We start from the raw sequence: 18,430 nt of genomic DNA, 5'->3' as shown, positions 1-18,430 counted from the left end.
TTCCCCTTTTGGGTCACATCCAGCTATACTCCTTGCGGTGTGGTGTATATGCTCAGGGAACCATATGGGATGCTGGGAATCAAACCCAGGTCAGCTGCATGCAAGGCAAATGCCCCACCCGTTGTGCTATTGCTCCAGTCCCAGTGCATTCGTTTTTCCTTTGCATTTTGCGTGCTTGAGAATCACTCCTGGCAGGGCTCTGGGAACTCTATGGGGTGCTGGGGATCAAACCCAGGTCAGCTGCATGCAAGGCATGTCCTCCCCCTGTTCTATCTCATCTCTCTGTTTCTAGCTCATGGTGCATAGGAACCCTTAGTATGACAGATAGTGTCTCCAAGGATTCTATGCCTCTTGGAATCTTCCAGAAAGTCTACCATGAGAGCTTCTTCCCAAATATCACTGTGATGCCTTGTTTTCGCTTTCTCTGCTATTTTGATGTGGGTTTGAGGAGTGAACCCAGAACCCCATATGTGAGAGGACAGAGCTTTACCTCTGTCCCATGTCCCTAGCCCTGAAGCCATTTCTTTTGATTTCTTGATGTTTGTCTCTTTTGGGCTACACCTGGCAATGCTCAGGGTTTACCATTCCTGGCCCTGAGAAGAGGAATATCAGTACTCGGGGAACCATGTGGGATGCCAGGGATCAAACCTGGGTTGGCTGCTTGCAAGGCTAATGCCTTACTCACCTGGTTACTGTTTTGGCCCATGTTTTCTTAATTTTTTTTTAATTTCTGTCTTTGTACTACCCCCTACAGTGCTCAGGGGCCACACCTGCACAGTACTTCAGGTCTAGTTAATGCATAAGATGATGGGAATGGAACCTGGGTCACCCACGTGCAAAGCACACATCCTATCTGCTGAGCCATCTTCCTGAACCCTGAAACCATTTCTGGTTTTATCTGTTTGTGGGATTCACTCAGAGGTGCTCAGGACTGATGCCTGGCCCTGCACTCGAGGCTGACTCCTATGGGGTGGCTGGGGTTGAACTCAGGTCAGCCATATGTAAGGCAAGCTCTTTCTCTGCTGTTCTGTCTCTCTGGCCATGTATGGGACATTTGGAAGGTCTGTGGGTCATGAAGTCACTTCAAGTTCTGGACAGGGTCCAGAGAGACTGACCAGAAGTCGGATGACTCAAGAATCTAGGGACTGTGCAGGAGTGAGAGCACAGACGGTAGGGCATTTGCCTTGCACATGGATGACCCAGTTCCTATCCCTGGCATCCCATATGGTCCCTGGAGTACCGCCAAGAGTGAGTCCTGAGCACAGAGTCAGGAGTAACCCCTAAGCAGCACCGGATGTGGCCCCCCAAAAAATAAGAAGAAAGAAAGAATCTAGGGATCTGCCATGTAGACACCCACCTGTGGATACTGTGGGTGCTCTGTTGAGGACAGGAGGCAGAGCAGAGAAGAGACGGTCCGCCAGAGGGTAGGTGAGCAGGTGGGCACCACCTTTAGGCTGTGCCAATTACTCACTCTGCTCCTGGAAAGCTGAGCAAAGAGGAAGGGATGGTCAGAGGGAAGAAGTCTGAGGTGGCAGGGTAACAATGGGAAACATTCTCCCTCCCTCTTTCTCCCTCCTTCTCTCCTTCCCTCTCTGCCTCTCTCCTTCCTTCCCTCACTCTCCTTCTACCTTTCCTGTTTCTCCCTGTCTCTTCCTTCCCTTACTCTGTCTCTTTCTTCCCTTTCTCCCTCTCTCCTACTGTCCCTTCTTCCCTCCCTCTCTCTTCTGCCCTTTTGTTGTTGTTGTTTGTTTTGGGTTACACCTGGCAGTACTCAGGGTTTACTCCTGGTGGGCTCAGAGATCAAACTTGGGGGGCTGGAGCAATAGCACAGCAGGTAGGGCGTTTGCCTTGCACTCGGCCGACCCGGGTTCGAATCCCAGCATCCCATACGGTCCCCTAACACCGCCAGGGGTAATTCCTGAGTGCAAAGCCAGGAGTAACCCCTGTGCATCTCCAGGCGTGACCTAAAAAGCAAAAAAAAAAAAAAAAAAAAAAAAAGAGATCAAACTTGGTTGCAAGGCAAGTGCCTTTACTCTGACCCCTTCCTACTTGCCTTCTGTGTGGGCACTTGTATTTGCGGGCTACTGCTTGGTACCCTGAACACACTGGACGCTCAAGAATGTCCCCATTTGCAACACACACACACACACACACACACCCCTATCTTCAACGTTGGGGACAGGTCCAGCGCTTACACACAAGGCCTAGTCACTGCGTCCAGCCCAGTCCCCCACCTTTGCATATTTTGGCAGGTTAGCGTCTTACAAGTGCCCCTCCGACCCTCACCTTCCTTTCGGCTCCCAGTCTGATACTGCAAAGGGCTAGATTAGGTTTCTGCATCATGAACCGTAAATTCCGAGTCATTAGCACCCTGAGTTGAGTTGCTACCCCCGCATACCATCAAGTCTTCAGTTCTGTCTCCCCAGATTTGTGCCTAGAAAGTTTGGGGCTTCCAGACTTTCGTCCCCAGAAACATCAGGGCTAGGCAGCTAGGTGGAAAGGCCCCGAGTCTAAGGACCAAGCTGCGCCCCCTGACTCCCCCATCAGGTTCTGCAGCGTGGGGTCGAGCACCCCCCAACCCCCCACCCCGCAACTCCTTGCAGTCTCCCAAGTCCCCCAAACACTTTCTACAGGGGCCCCTTTCAGATCACCTCTGCCGTCCCACATGCCCGCCTTCCCCCCAAAGTGTGGAGTAGAGGTGCGGGTCGGGGGAGTGGCTGCTGGCGCGGGGCTCAGGTGCGGGTCCGGGAAAGCCGGGCACGGGGCGCAGGTGCGGGAGCGAGATGCAGGTGTGGGTCGGGGATGCTGGCGCAGGGCGCGGGTGTGGGTCGGGGGTGCTGGCGTGGGGCGCGGGTGCGGGTCTGGGGAGCGGGGTGCGGGGCGCGGGTGCGGGTCAGGGGTGCTGGCACGGGGTGCAGGTGCGGGTCGGGGGAGCGGGGGCGCAGGTGCGGGTTGGGGGTGCTGGCGCGGGACGCAGGCGCGGGTGCGGGTCGGGGGTGCTGGCGCGGGACGGGGGAGCGGGGCGTAGGTGCGGGGGTCGGGGGGTGCTGGCGCGGGTGCGGGTCGGGGGTGCGGTACGTAGGTGCGGGTCAGGGGTGCTGGCGCGGGATGCAGGTGCGGGTCGGGGGTGCGGTGCGCAGGTGCGGGTCGGTAGTGCTGGCGCGGGGCACAGAGGCGGGTCGGGGGCGCTGGCGCGGTGCGCAGGAGCGGGTCGGGGGTGCTGGCGCGGTGCGCAGGTGCGGGTCGGGGGTGCGGGGCGCAGGTGCGGGTCGGGGGTGTGGGGCGCAGGTGCGGGTCGGGGGTGCTGGCGCGGGGCAAAGAGGCGGGTCGGGGGTGTTGGCGCGGTGCGCAGGAGCGGGTCGGGGGTGCTGGCGCGGTGCGCAGGTGCGGGTCGGGGGTGCTGGCGCGGGACGCAGGTGCGGGTCGGGGGTGCGGGGCGCAGGTGCGGGTCGGGGTGCTGGCGCGGGACGCAGGTGCGGGTCGGGGGCACGGGGCGCGGGTGCGGGGCGCGGGTGCGGGTCGGGGGTGCTGGCGCGGGGCGTAGATGCGAGACCCGGTGAACCCGGATACGGTCCCGCTGTGGGCGGTGCCGGGCTGCAGGTGGGGCGCGGGGCGGGGCGGCGGGGGGAAGGGGCGGGCCGGCCGGGGCGGGGCGCGGGCCGCGGGCTGCGGGCGTCAGTGCGCGTCCCGCGGCTCGGGCGCGGCATGGGGCGGGTGCAGCTCTTCGAGATCGTCCTGAGGCACGGCCGCGCGGTGTACAGCCCCGGGGAGCCGCTGGCGGGGGCCGTGCGCGTGCGCCTAGGGGCGCCGCTGCCCTTCCGAGGTGGGCGCGGGGCGCGCGGGTCGGGCCGGGCGGGCCGGGCGGGCCGGGCCGGGCGGGGCCTTCCGCCCCGTGGCCGGGCCGGCCCCTCCGAGGCCCCTCGCGGGCGCCAGGACGCGCCCACCCTCCCGGGGCTCGCGCCCCGTAGCGCCGCGCACCTGCCGGCGCGGCGCCCGGCGACCGTGTCCGCAGCGGGGCCGCAGCGGGGCCGCGGCTCGGGCGGGGGGTCGCTTCCTGCCCGCGGCGCCCGGGTGCCGGCCGCTCCGCTCGCACGCCGGCGCGGGTGGGGGTCCCGTGAGGGCTCGCGGCGCTGCGGGAGCCGGCCGTGGGCCTTGCGGAAACCGCCGCCCTCTCCCCCGCGGGGCAGCCAGCCGTGTCCTGGACAGGTCACGCACGTCGCCCCCAGTCGTGCCCACAGCCATTTGAACTTGTCTGACCGCCTCCCCGCCCCTTTCTTGTTTTACCAGCTGAAGTTTGGGGTTCGCGGAGGGGGGTTGGGTGTGGCTGTACCAGGGCCGTGGTGGGGTGGGACTCCGGTGGGCGGGGAGCGCACCTCAGGCCCCTTGGCTCTTTTGTTCCTCTGGGGTCCAGCCAGCCTTCTGCATCTCTGTGGGATTCCGGGCTTGTGGGTGCCCTTTTTAACCCATATGGCCAGCCCCCCCATTTTTTCCAAAGCCTGTGCTGTGAGTAGCCCCCCAGCACCAGCGGGTGTGGCCTCGAAAACAAAAACAAACTGGAGGCCTACTGGCTGAAAAATGGGAGAGCTTTGGGGCCCGGTCAGTAACAGCAGGGTGCTGCACCTTGCCCGGGGATTTCTGAGTACAGTCAGGAGTCACCCTTAAGCACCACTGGGCATAACCCCCAAACCAAAATTCAGTCAATAAAAGAAAAAATGGGAAGCTTTACTGGCACACTGGGCTCTGGGTATGGTATGGCATGGTGCACTGACATCCTGCACAACGTACACCCCTGAGCCACAAAGCCCAGAGGACAAGTGCCTGAGCTTATGCTCCTGGCCCAGAGAGGATGGACAGGGTTCCGTCCGCACTGCCTCCAGCCTCCCGCGAACCCGGTGGTCCCAGGCACCTCCAGGCATCAATTGGCCCAGGCTTGGACCAAGAAGCTGTTGGGGCTGGGGGCTTACCCAGTGCTGGGGTGTGCTTGGGACTGGGGGGGGTCACATAGGGCTGGGGGGGTACCTGGGACTGGGTGGGTACTTGGGACTGGGGATTTACCTGGGGCTGGGGGGTAGCTGGGGTTGTGTAGACTGGGGAGTAATTGGGACTGGGGGCAAACACAGGCTGGGGGTTGTACCCAGGACTGGGGATATACCTGGGGTTGGGGATGTACCTGGGGTCGGGTGTGTACCTGGGGCTAGGGGTATACCCAGGATTGGGGTTCGCGGAGGGGGGTTGGATGTGGCTGTACTAGGGCTGTGGTGGGGTGGGACTCCGGTGGGCGTGGAGCGCACCCCAGGCCCCTGGGCTCTTTTGTTCCTCTGGGGTCCAACCAGTCTTCTGCATCTCCATGGGGTACTCAGGATGAGGGTGTACCTGGGGCTGGGGGTGTACACAGTCTGGGGTTGTACCTGGGACTGGGTAATACCTGGGTTGGGGGATACCAAGGGTGGAGGTGTGCCCAGGATGGGACATGTACCCAGCACTGGTGGTACTTGGGACTGTGGGTATACACAGGCTGGGGGGTGATACACCCCCAGGACAGGTACCCCCAGTCCTGGTATACAGCCAGGCTGGGGGTTCCCAGACTGGGGGTGTACCTGGAGTCATAGGGTAATCAGGATGGGGGTGTACCCAGGACTGGGGGTGGGGCATGTACCCAGGACTGGGGGTGTACCCAGGGTGGGTGTACCTGGGGTGGGTGGTGCACAGATGACTGAGGTATCCCGCGGCTGGTGGCAGTTGAAGTGGCCTGGTGCGCAGAAGGCTGTGGGAGCTGGTCCCTGGCTTTGTGCCCCCCTGATTCAATGTGACTGTCACCTGCCACACCCCCAGGGGAAGGGCCCATTAGTGCCTTGCCTGGTGGGGCTGGGGCACATTCTCCTCTCAGCTCAGGAGGCAGGACAGGGCTTCAGAGGAAGGCTGGCAACGGCCACTCTGCCCCAGGTTGTGGTCTGGGTTCTTCTCGAGGCTTGGGGACCAGCCTGGGAAGTGGGTGAGCGAGGTGAGGTGGCAAAGGGAGAAGGCTGCTGGCCTCCCAGGACGTTCAGGGCCTCTGGACCATGGTCCTGCCACGATTGTTCTCTGGTGATTTCCAAGCGCGGATACCCCCAGTTCACCCTGTACTCTGCACACTGCTGGGCCTGCTGATGGCGGCCCCCTCAGTCTGTCCCCGCAGGGCGCACCGGTGGGGTGGATGCACTGCGGAGGGGCACGTGAGTGCTACCGGGCTGTGCAGTGGGGGGCGTGGGAGTGCCCGGCAGCTGCTGCAGGGGGTGGGGTGGGGGCGTGCAGGCTGTGGACAGTGTGTCTCTGGGCTCCTGGTCTGGAGGGTGGAGGTCTTAGGGGACCCCATCGCAGGGCTCAGCCTGCTGCTCCCTACGGCCTGAGCTCCTTCGTCTGACAGCCTGCCTCCCACTCTGCCTGTCCCCTAGCTTCCCTGTGAGGGTGGACACATCACCTCTGAGTGACTACTTTCCACCCGCTCAGTGCTCTCGGGCCACTCTCCTGCGCCCCTCGGGGGTCCGCAGGAGGTGTGTGGTGGTGCCTTCCTGGCAGCCTGTATCTCCCAAGTGTGTGTGCCCGGCCTCTGGCCTGGCTCTCGCAGGGCATGGCTGGGAAGCAGTGGGCAGAGAAAGGCTTGCATGGATTCTAGCATCTTGCCCTGCACTGACCTCGGTGCTGGCAGGACAGGGGCGGCCAGGTGGGGGCCTCTGCTGAGTGGGGCTGTGCCCACTGCTGAGTGCCAGGCTGCGGGCACCTTATCTGCTTCGGCGGGTCTGACTGCATTCCTGCAGCCTGAGGGGAGCCGTCAGTTTCCTGGAGCAGGAAGGGGCAGGGCACCTCCCTGCTTGCAGAGGTGGGGTCAGAGGTCAGTGCCTGACTTCCTCTGCCAGCTGCCAGGGAGGTGGGCGTGGGGGCCCAGGGCAGGGGACTCTAGGGGCTTTCCCAGGGACTCACACTGCCCCCCTTGCAGCCATCCGAGTGACCTGCACGAGTTGCTGCAGGGTGTCCAGCAAGCCCCATGACACGGCCTGGGTGGCAGAGGAGGGCTACGTGAGCAGCTCGTTGGCGCTGGCTGACAAGGGTGAGTCCCACGTCTCAGCTTCCCCCTCTTTCTCCTGCTCGAGCACAATCCCAGGCAGCCCTGCCTGCCTCCTGCCCCTGTGTCCCCTCTCCGCCCCACGGAGCCTGCATTTCCACCACTTCTGGATCCCGTACCCCACCCCCTCCTGTACGTACCCCCATCCCCCTGGCCTGTGCCCCCGCCACCCCTTACCACACCTCCCGTACTGCCTGTTTCAGACAGGGGTGGAGGGGCCTGTTGGGCTCCTTCCCACCCTCCCCTGGGAAGCGGCTGTCTCGTAAGGGCCCCTCTTCTGGTGGCTGGGTTCAGAGGGTCACCCCCCACCCCGCAGCAGCTGCTCCTGTGCTTGTCTGCAGGGAGCCTGCCTGCCGGAGAGCACAGCTTCCCCTTCCAGTTCCTGCTTCCTGGTGAGCTCTGCCCAGCCAGGCCTGTGCTTGGGCTGTGGGGTGGTGGGTAGGCGGCCCGACCCTGGTGCCAGCGCCTGCCCTCTCCAGCCACAGTGCCCACGTCCTTTGAGGGCCCTTTTGGGAAGATCATCCACCAGGTGCGCGCCACCATCGACACACCCCGTTTCTCCAAGGACCACCAGTGCAGCCTCGTGTTCTATGTACTCAGCCCCCTGAACCTCAATAGCATCCCTGACATTGAGGTGAGGACGGGCCCCTGGCAGGTGGGCCCAGCTGGGCCTGGAGCTGCAGCTGTGGTGCTGGGCTCTGGGGCCCAGCCTGCTCACTCTGGCCAGTCCCCGTCCTCTCTGCCCCGCAGCAACCCAATGTGGCCTCCACCAGCAAGAAGTTCTCCTACAAGCTGGTGAGGACGGGCAGCGTGGGCCTCACTGCCAGCACCGACCTCCGTGGCTACGTGGTAGGGCAGGTACTGCGGCTGCAGGCAGACATCGAAAACCAGTCGGGCAAGGACACCAGCCCCGTGGTGGCCAGCCTGCTGCAGGTCAGCACCCCTCTGCCTCTGGGGCTGGAGGGGGCTGGGTGACACCCCCAGCCCCCAGACTCACTGCTGGCCCTTTCCCAGAAAGTATCCTATAAGGCCAAGCGCTGGATCTATGATGTGAGGACCATCGCGGAGGTGGAGGGCATGGGAGTGAAGGCCTGGGGCCGGGCGCAGTGGCAGGAGCAGATCCTGGTGCCTGCCCTGCCTCAGTCAGGCCTGCCGGGCTGCAGCCTCATCCACGTGGACTACTACCTACAGGTGCGGGGTGGGGCGGGACTGGGGGGGTGGGAGGGGCTCAGCCCCTCACTGCCTCCCCTCCCCAGGTCTCACTGAAGGTGCCGGAAGCCTCGGTGACCCTTCCTGTCTTCATCGGTAACATTGCGGTGAACCATGCCCCGCTGAGTCCGCAGCCCGGCCTGGCGCTGCTTCCTGGCGCCCCTGTGGTGCCCTCAGCGCCACCCGATGAGGAGGCTGAGGTGGAAGCCTCGGGGGCCCTGTGCCCCGGCCCTGTCTCCCTCTCCACTAAGAGCCACTCCCAGCAGCAGAGGCCGGTGGTGGCCTTCTGCTCTGTACCTGGGGCCCCTGAGCCTCATCCTCAGGTTGGCAGCCCTGCCCCCCACCCGCTGCTCCCTCCTTTGTGCATCTCCACAGGTGCCACTGTGCCCTACTTTGCAGAGGGTTCTGGGGGGCCTGTTCTCACCACCAGTACCTTGATCCTCCCTCCTGAGTACAGCTCCTGGGGCTGCCCCTATGGTGAGTGGGGAGTGGGGAGGTGGGGGGCCGGGGGGGCCTTGCCCCAAGCCCCCTCAGGACCTAGTTCTCTCCCTGCAGAGGCCCCGCCTTCATATGAGCAGAGCTGTGGCCGCACCAGCCCTGGCCCGACCCCCCGAAGCTGACCCCAGCTGCCTTCTGCTCGGGCTGACCTCTGCCCTGGGACCTTGGCTCCCGGGGCCTCGTGCCTTGGCTCTAGTACGGCCCAGCCCAGCCAGGACCCTCTGCTGCCCAGCGTGCCTGGTCTGCGCCATGGTCAGACTGGCCACTGCAGCTTCGGGTGTTGCCGCCCACCCCAGGGCTGAAGACACGCATGTAAATAAAATGTTCATTTATAGCACTGGGTCCTGGTGGGCTTTTTCTGCTGCTCTGGGGTTCCGTGTGGGGATGGGGCACTCCTGAGTCAAACTGGTATGTGTGACCTTTGGTGTAAAGATCCTTACTGGAATTGGGGCCAGAGATAATACAGTGGGTAGGGTTCTTGCCTCGCGCATGGCTGACTTGAGATGGATACCAGGCCCCTCTTATGGTCCCCTGAGCCTCACCAGGTCGTGGTGGCCCAGAAACAAAAACAAAAAACAGATTTTTTTACTGGGATTCGAGACCGCTGTTGTAAGTAAAGCCTGCATTGGCCCTGGCCCTTCTGCAGATACCCACCCAGGTATCAGGGAGAAGCCCACTCACAGCCACACCCCCACCTTGTCCAGAAGCTCCCCAGCTGTGGGGGGGAGGTTGCAGGTGAAGGAGCTGTGTCACTGAGGTGTTTGCCCTGTATTTGGCTGACCTAGGTTTGATCTACAGCACTACAGAGATATCTCCGGAGCCCCAGCAGGAAGTGATCTCGGAGCACCACCAGGGCGGCCCTCAAACCCCAAAAATAAAGACAAAAAACCCCACCCAGGGGCCGGAGCGATAGCACAGCGGGTAGGGCGTTTGCCTTGCACGCGGCCGACCCAGGTTCGATCCCCGGCATCCCATATGGTCCCCCAAGCACTGCCAGGGGTAATTCCTGTGCATTGCTGGGTGTGACCCCAAAAAAGCAAAAAATAAATAAATAAATAAATAAATAAAAATTAAAAAAAAAAAACAACCCACCCAAAAATACTGGGGGAGGGGTGGTCGTTGGCAAGTGGCCCATTAGACTGAGGGGGCCTCCAAGCCCTGCCCCCACCCACCGGCATTGAGGGGCTGAGGGAGCTGTTCTCCCAGCTCACTGCCCACACCCTAACTGGAAAGTGAGTTTGAGGCCACACTCAAGGGTGTCAGGAGCTACTCCTGGCTCAGTGCCCAGGGGTCTCTCATAAGGTTACCAGGGATGGGCCATGCCAAGCCCATGCTGCAGCTCTCCCCTGGCCCGGGGAGGGGAGCTGGAAGTGTGTCCACCATTAGGGTCCAGAGGAGGGATACCAGAACCAAGGGCTATGGCATCTAGCTGAAGAGCCCAATCTCCATCTGGGACATGGGGGGCGGAGGGCCAGGGAGACGAAGAGAATCCCTCCTGGTCTGCTACATAGAATGCAGGTGGGGGATAGGTCAGGCTGACACAAGTAGGCCTGCTGTTTTGAATAAGCCAGTGTGTGTGTGTGTGTGTGTGTGGGGGGGTGCTGCTGTGCCAAAGATGGAACCTGGGGCCTTGAGCATGCCCCAGGGGCTGCAGTGGTCTTGAGTAACCCCCACCCCTCGCCCTTTTCTCCACTTGCCTGTTCAACAAATATTTGCCTCCTGCATGCCAAGCACTGCTGAGCCCTTGGGTACACAAAACAAACCTCCTGACTGGTACTTTTATTTATTTTTTTGGTGGTGGTGGTGGCGCATACTGAGTTATGCTCAGGGTTGATTCTGGCAGTGCTCAAGGACCACATATGGTGCTGGGAATCAACCCTGGGCTGGGCATGTTGCCTTACCTGTTTGCCGTACCAAGCTTCTTACCTGGAGCCCATTCTAGGGGGGAAATAGGCAACGTGCTAAGGTTGTGGGTATGGGCAACCTCAGTCAAGGAAACTGGAGGGCACAGTACTTTTTTGTAGTTTTCCCAGGTAGTGCTTAGGGGGCCCTGGGGCCGCTTGGAGTTGGGTAGGCTGGGCAGTTCAATGCTCAGGCCCAGGGTGGGAAAGAGGGTGCAAGATCCTGATTCCATCCCTAACACCCCAGTCCCCCAGCACCTCTCTGAGTGCCCCCTTGCTCCCAACACATCCCCCACCACACTGAACACTTTTAGGGAGGGGCACGCAGCATTCCCTTTAGAGGGGGGCTGGCTGGAGCAATAGTACAGCAGGAGGGCACTTGCCTTGAATGTGGCCGGCCTGTGTTGTGTCTCCAGCACCCCATATGGTTCCCTGAACACTGCCAGAAGTGGGCTGGAGTGATAGTACAGCGGGGAGGGGGTCTGCCTCCACGGGGCCGACCGGGTTTGATTCCAGCATCCCATATGGTTCCCCGAGCACCGCCGGGAGCAAGTCCTGAGTGCATGAGCCAGGAGTAACCCCTGTGCATCGCCAGGTGTGACCCAAAAAGCAAAAACAAAACAACCCCCCCCCCAAAAAAAAAAAACCCAACACTGCCAGATGCCATCCCTGAGAGCAGAGCCAGGAGTAAGGCTTTAGCACAGCCGGATGTGACCCCCTCCAAAAAAACCACCCCAAGCCAAAAGTAGAAAGGGGAGTTTCCTTTCCCTCAAAGTGGCTCCGAAGGGGTGCTGGAGCGGTAGCACAGCGGGGAGGGCGTTTGCCTTGCACGCTGTCGACCCGGGTTCGACCCCGGTGTCCCATAGTCCCCTGAGCACCGCCAGGAGTAACCTGAGTATCGCCGGTATGAACCCCTCGCTACAGCTGTTGAGGTAGAAGCAGTTCGGGGCAGGGTTCAGGCTCCTCGGAGGGAGGCGTGGAGGAGAGCGAACGCTCTCCGGGCTCCGCCGCCCAGGGAAACGTGGGCGTCTCTGGCCCTCGGTGCCCAGCGGTCCGCTCCCCGAGGTCAGCCTTCTGGGCTAGCTCAGTGCCTCCTCCGTGCTGTGAAGGCCGGCCGAGAACCTGCCTTTCACCCATGCTCTCCTCCGCGCAGAGGCCGGGGTCCAGGTGGGCCGCGGGAAACGGGCGGCAGAGGCCGGTGGGCAGTTGGCCTGGCCGGGCCGCCTCCCCCAGCCCCGCCCTGCCCGCGCCGGGCGTTCCTTCCTGCAGGGTGCCTTCCGGCCGCCTCGCCCGCCCGGGCACCGCCTGCGGGAGGAGTGTCCGGCCTCAGAAGCCGGGGTCGCGGGCCCCCGGCCGCCTCCCGGTTCCGGCGGCCGCCGCCGAGCGCAGGCGCGGCCGCGGGCGCAGGCGCAGTGGCGCGCGGCCGGAAGCGAGCGCGCGGGGCGCAGGCGCGGCGGCGCGCGGCCGGAAGCGAGCGCGGCGCGGCGCGGCGCGCGGGGCGCAGGCGCGGGCACGGGCGCAGGCGCAGTGGCGCGGCCGCCCCGCCCGGCGGGGCCGCGAGGCGCGGGCGGGGCGATGGCGCGCGGGAGGGGCGGGGCCACGCTGCGGGCCCGGGCCATGGCCGCCGCCGACGCCGAGGTGAGGAGCGGGCGGCGGCGCGGGCGGCGGGCGCGGGGGGCGCTGGCGCGGGGCGCGGGGGAGGCGGGCGCGGCGGCGGCGGCGGGGGCGGCGGGTAGCGGCCGGGCCGCGCCTCCCCGCCCCGCGCGCGCCTCAGGCCCGCCGGGCCGCGCCTCAGGCGTGCGGGCCGCGCGGCGCGGGGCGCTCTGCGGGGGCGCGGGGGGCGCCGAGACAAAGGGCGGCGGGCGGCCGGGCCGGGGGGCGGCGGGCGCGCGGCCCGCTCCGCGCTCGGCCCCTGCGGCCGCGCGGCCCGCCTGCTCCCTTTGTTAGCGGGGCCGGGCGCTGGGCCCCGCGCGAGCCCCGCGGCCTCCGCGGCGGCGGGACCCTGCGGGCCGCGCGCCCCTGCCCGGCCGCCCGCCGCGCAGCCCCGGCGGGGGTCGCGGGCGCACGTGTGGGGCCCGGGGCCTCCCGCGCTGCGGCGGCGCGGGACCGAGCGCCCGCCCAGGCCCTCCGCGCCGCTGCCGGGCTCGCCGCTGCCGCCCGATTAAGTCGGCCAAGTGGACACTGGAAACTTTTCTGATCGCCTATGTACCCTTCCCTCTTCCCCTGACCTAGAAAGAGAGTTCCGCCGTTCAGTGTCAGGCAGCGCCGGGCCGGGGGGCCCCTCGCACCCCCGTCGCGGGACGGGGACGCGGGTTCGGATGAGGTGGGGTGACCCGGTTGGGGTGGCGCCGTCTTTCGCGGGAGCGGCCTCTGCTCTTCCGGCGGCCCCACTACTTTGTATCTTTTCGCTTTATTACTTGGGCCTTAGAATGATACACTTGCGGCGAGTTCAGAAAGTTTGGGCCGCCCGGGGGGCCGCTGGGCGGTGTGGGCGCGCAGCCCTCGCTCCTCTCCTCGGCGGGGAGCTGGGGAAGCCGGTAACGGAAAGGTCGTACCGCTCCCGTTAGCGCCACGTATCTGTTGTATTTTGCTGCTTCTTTATTTTGCGGGGAGTGGGTGGGAGGGGTCATGCCAGGCCAGTGCTCCGGACCAAGACCATGCTCAGCCTAGGACTGAACTCAGCCTCGTTGCTTGCGAAGCATGTGCTCCTGCGGTCCGCTGGATGCTTTCTCTGGCCCTGTCAGCCTGTGCTTTTGAACCCTTTCCCCCCCTGTAGTGCAGGGATCAAACTCAGGGCCGCACCCCGTGAGACGGATGGGATGTTCTAGTGCTACCTCCTGGCCCAGTAGAGGACATCTTATTTACTAAAAAGAATCAAGCCTTTTTTTTTTTTTTTGCGGGGGGATCAGGTCCACACCTGAAGGTGCTCAGGTATTATTTATCACTAGCACTGTGCTCAGCAGTGATCCCAGGGACCATATGTGGTGCGGGATATTTCATCCACAGTTGTAGCTTATCTTCTGCAGGATCTCTCCAGCTCTGAAGGACTTTTTGTTTTTGGTTCTTTTGGGGCAGTGCCTTGCTCTGCACTCAGGGATCTCTTGAGACTGGCTCCGGGGACTGTATTGGATGGCGGGGATCAAATCGGGTCACCCGCATGCAAGACAGGCACCCCACTAATTTGCACAATCTCTCTGGTTCCCAAATGGCATTTTACAAGTTACCGGTTTTCTAGCTAGGCGCACATACTTTTCATGTGCGATTCCGGCTTCAGTTTCCAGCATCGTAAGGTTGTCTTGGGGTTGACCCCTAAGCACCTATGAGTGTGCCCCCAAACCAGGAAAGAAAATAGAGCTCTGTTTTCACTGACATTCTTAGAGAGTCTGTCATGTAGTTTTCCAACTTTTCCCCCAGTGTGGCCTTGTTCTTCTGTGTTCTGGAGCTCGGTTAAGGAGCCAGAGAAGAAAAGGCTCTTCTCATCCTTTAGGGAGTAGTCTTTACCTAATCTCCCTGGTTTCCAATTTGGAAACTTTTCTCTTGTCTGTCCGTCCTGTCCCCGTCGCGCCCCCTCCCCCCCATTATTTCCTACATGTGGTACACATGTCAGATTTCTGTGATTGGTGTCACCAGAGAGCATCCAGGTAGGTGCATCTCAGTGTTAGTTTTTTTTTTTTTTTTTTTTTTTTTTTTTTTAAGTTTTTGGCCCACACCTAGGGAGTCAGGGATTACACCTGGCTCTTTATTCAGGATTCACTCCTAGTGACACTTGGACCATATGGGGTGCCAGGGATTGAACCCGGGTCAGCCTCTTGTAAGGCAGACATTGTACTTGATGTACTGTCTTTCCAGCTCCAATGGGTGTCTTACACTTCTGCTCCTTTATTACTACCTTTTGGACACAGTGGTGGTGGTCAGGGATCACTCCTGGGTGGGGGGACTGGCGACCGCATGTGGGGATGGGGATGGAATCTGGTTGGCTCAGCTGCCCTGCCAGTTGTACTATTGCTCTGACCTCTGTTCCTTAATTTTCATTGCCTTTTTTTTTTTTTTTTTTTTTGCTTTTTGGGTCACACCTGGCGATGCACAGGGGTTACTCCTGGCTCTGCACTCAGGAACTACCCCTGGCCGTGCTCAGGGGACCATATGGGATGCTGGGATTTGAATACGGGTCAGCTGCGTGCAAGGCAAACGCCCTACCCGCTGTGCTATCTCTCCAGCCCCTTTTTTTTTGTATTTTTATTTGGATCATACCCAGTGATGCCCAGGGATTACTCCTGGCTCTGCACTGAGGAATTATTCCTGGTGGAGCTTGGGGGACCATATGGGATGCCAGGGATTGAACCTGGTAGGCTGCATGCAAGGCAAATGCTCTCCTTTGTACAATTGCTCTGGCCCCCTCATTGCTTTCTTTGATGTTTGGGGGCACACATGGTGGTGGTTAGTTGTGATTCTGTGACTCTCGGCTTTGTGCTCAGGAGGCTATTTCAGTGTTGGGGATTAAATTGGGTTGGCTGTACACAAAGCAAGCACCACAAAGTATACTAGCTCTCTGACTAGTAGGTTTTTGTTTTTTGGCTTTTTTTTTTTTTTTGGTAGTAGAGGTTTTTGGTGGGGATTGGGGGCCTATATGGTACTGGAGATCAAACCTGGGGCTCCTGTATGCAAAGCCTGTGGCCCAGCTTTGCGTGCTGCCGAGCCGGTTGGGTCCCCAGCACCCAAATGGTATTTTGGCAGTGGATCACCAGCACCCAAACAGTACCCTAAGTATTTCCGGGAGTGACCCTTCAGTGTTGAGCCAGGAGGAGGCCCTGAGCACTACCTGGTATGACCCATAGCAAACAAAAAAAACCCCAAAACCCAAAAGTGCGTGCTCCAGTGCTGTAAGTTTAGGAATTTTAAACTGGGATTTTAGCAGAGTGCAATAACTAATAAGTAGACAAGGGCCCTAGTGCCCAGGGGACGTTGGGCAGCTTTTTTGCCCAAGGCTCTGTTCAGGGCCAGGGACAGTGACTCTCATTTCCTGCTTCTTCCTGTCCTATCACAGGACAGCATTGTGTGGTGGGGCTGGGGGCTAGTTTCAGGGGTCAAGGATCTGTCCTGGTCTCTCCCACCATTTGACCCCTCCCCCTCAGCACTCCAGGTTTGGCCTTGGTGGGTCCCACTCTCACTGGTCTGGACAGTGCTGCAGCTATAGGACAAGGGGGCTGCTTGGCCCTGAGCACTGCTTGGAAGCTTCCTTCCCCAATAGAAAAAGCAGGTCAAAAGTCGCAACACTTTGTCAACACTTTGCTGAGATTTTTTTCCTTTCTTGTTTAGGGGAGTTTGGGTCATACCTGACAGTGCTCAAGGTCTACTCCCGTCTCTGTGCTCAGGAGTGACCCCTTCTGCTCAGGAGACTGTATGCAGTGCCAGGGATTGAACCTGCATCAACTGTCTGTAAGGCAGTGCCTTAATCCGTGTTCCTTGGTCTTTTTCTTTTTTTTTTTTGGCGGGGGGGCACATCCCGTCATGCTCAGGGCTTACTCCTGGCTCTGTGCTCAGGATCACTCCTGGTGGGTTTGGTGGATCCAGAGGGGTACTGGGGATTGAGCCCGCATTGGTCCAAGTGCCCTGCCCACTGTACTATCTCTCCAGTCCCAAGACATCTCCAGTCTGGATGCTTTTTTTTCCCTTTCAGTATTATTATTATTATCGACTGGAGTGATAGCACAGCGGGTAGGGCATTTGGCTTACGTGTGGCCAACCCGGGTTCGATTCCTCCATCCCTCTCGGAGAGCCCGGCAAGCTACCGACAGTATCTTGCCCGCACGGCAAGCTCCCTGTGCTGTATTCTATATGCCAAAAACAGTAACAAAGGAGTCTCACAATGGAGACGTTATAGGTGCCCACTCGAACAAATTGATGAACAACGGGACGACAGTACTGCAGTGCTATTCTTTTTTTTTTTTTTGCTTTTTGGGTCACACCTGCCGATGCACAGGGGTTACTCCTGGCTCTGTACTCAGGAACCACCCCTGGCTGGGAATCGAACCCGGGTCGGCCATGTGCAAAGCAAATGCCCTACCTGCTGTGCTATTGCTCTAGCCCCTACAGTGCTATTCTTATTCTTACTCTTATTTTTTTTTTTTGGCTTTTTGGGTCACACCCGGTGATGCACAAGGGTTACTCTTGGCTCATGCACTCAGGAATTAACTCCTGGCGGTGCTCAGGGGACCATATGGGATGCTGGGAATCAAACCCAGGTTGGCTGTGCAAGGCAAACGCCCTACCCACTGTGCTTTTGTTCCAGCCCCAATATTATTTTTTTTTGTTTTGTTTTTGGACCACACCTGGTGGTGCTCAGGGCTTACTCCTGACTCTGCCTTTATCTTAAGGTAAGAGGCCAGTTTGGTTTCAGCCTAGGTTGCTCACTCAGCAAATCACATGGGAAACAGTTGTAGGAGCCCTATTCTTTATTTGGGGTCCTTTTTAGTGGTACTTGGGTATGACTCTATGTGCTTGACTTTTGGTGCCTGGTCTGGCTCTGCAGTTCTATTTGGGCCTGATGGCACTCAGAAGACCTTGTGGTACTGGGGTTGACCCTGGGCCTCTGAATGCGAGGCATGTGCTTCAGCCCTTGAGCCATGCCCCTCACCCCATAACTATTACAGATAAGGTGCACAGAGCATTGGTTCCAAAGTTGTGAAGTCTTCTGTTTATTGGTTTTTAACTTGTGGCAAATAAAATGTCTTTGCAGTTTTTGGAATATATTTTTTGTTTGTTTGTTTTTATTTTGTTTGTTTTTATTTTGGGGCCACACTTTAAAATACTCAAGGACTATTCCTGGCTCTGCTCGGTAGTGACCTCTGGAGACCATATGTGGTGCCAGAAATTGGAACTAGGGTTGGCTGGATTCAAGGCAAATAAGTGCCTTAAGCCCTGTACTATTTCTCTGTTCCTTAAGGTTTTTTTTTTTTTTCTTTTTGGCTTTTGGGATCATACCTGGTGCTGCTCAGGAGTTGTTCCTGGCAGTGCTTGGGGAACATATGGGATGTTGGGGATCGAACCCTGGTCAGCTGAATGCAAGGCAAACGCCCTCCCCATTGTACTGCTGTTCTGGTCCCAGATCTCAAAGTTTTTGGATATTTTTGTTTTTTTTTTTATTTTTTTTTTTTGCTTTTTGGGTTACACCCGGCGATGCACAGGGGTCACTCCTGGCTCATGCACTCAGGAATCACTCCTGGCGGTGCTCAGGGGACCATATGGGATGCTGGGATTCGAACCCGGGTCGGCCGCGTGCAAGGCAAACGCCCTACCCGCTGTGCTATCGCTCCAGCCCCAGTTTTTGGATATTTTTGTTTTGTTTTGGGGTCATACCTGGCAATAGTCAGAGTTTACTCCTGGCCCTTCTTCCAGGAATCACTCTGGCGGTGCTCTGGGGAGCATTTGGGATGCTAGGTGTCGAACCTATGTTGACTTTGTGCAAGCCAAGAGCCTTATCCTGTGTACTGTCTAGCCCCAGTTTTTGTATTTTCAGTTTTGTTTTGCTTCTTGTTTTTGGTTCCTGTAAGTCCTGTAAACTCAGGACTTGCTCCTGGCCCTGCACTCTGGGATCTCTCCTGGCAAGTCTCTGGGGAACATGTAGGGTGCAGGGGATCAAACCTGGGTTTGCTGTGTGCAAATACCCTACCCACTGTACTCTTGCTCTGGCCCTCCAATTTTGGATTTTGAAAATGCTTGAATG

General features: G+C 59.9%; 2 protein-coding genes across 8 annotated transcripts in view; both read left to right on the top strand.

Annotated features, from left to right (window-relative positions):
* The first annotated feature begins 3,648 nt into the window (after positions 1–3,648).
* Positions 3,649–9,134, top strand: ARRDC1 (arrestin domain containing 1). Its single transcript, XM_055140070.1, has 8 exons — positions 3,649–3,823; positions 6,974–7,084; positions 7,441–7,491; positions 7,579–7,733; positions 7,850–8,032; positions 8,114–8,290; positions 8,356–8,785; positions 8,864–9,134. Exons 1-8 carry the CDS (start codon positions 3,706–3,708, stop codon positions 8,926–8,928), a joined length of 1,290 nt encoding a protein of 429 aa, XP_054996045.1. The 5' UTR covers positions 3,649–3,705; the 3' UTR covers positions 8,929–9,134.
* Positions 9,135–12,272: 3,138 nt separating this feature from the next.
* Positions 12,273–18,430, top strand: part of EHMT1 (euchromatic histone lysine methyltransferase 1) — a 106,709-nt gene continuing 100,551 nt past the window's right edge. For 5 of the 7 annotated variants that reach the window (XM_055124203.1, XM_055124202.1, XM_055124205.1 and 2 more), the window contains exon 1: positions 12,273–12,345. In XM_055124203.1, coding sequence (XP_054980178.1) covers positions 12,283–12,345 — 63 coding nt within the window. In that variant the 5' untranslated portion in view covers positions 12,273–12,282. The remainder of the gene's footprint in view (positions 12,346–18,430) is intronic. The other 2 variants (XM_055124201.1, XM_055124206.1) reach the window with 2 other exon arrangements.

Source organism: Sorex araneus, chromosome 1 (assembly GCF_027595985.1).
Source record: "Sorex araneus isolate mSorAra2 chromosome 1, mSorAra2.pri, whole genome shotgun sequence".
In the NCBI taxonomy this organism is placed as follows: Eukaryota; Metazoa; Chordata; class Mammalia; order Eulipotyphla; family Soricidae; genus Sorex; species Sorex araneus.
Note: the sequence above shows the minus strand (reverse complement) of the source record. Positions and strands in the feature narration are given on the sequence as shown.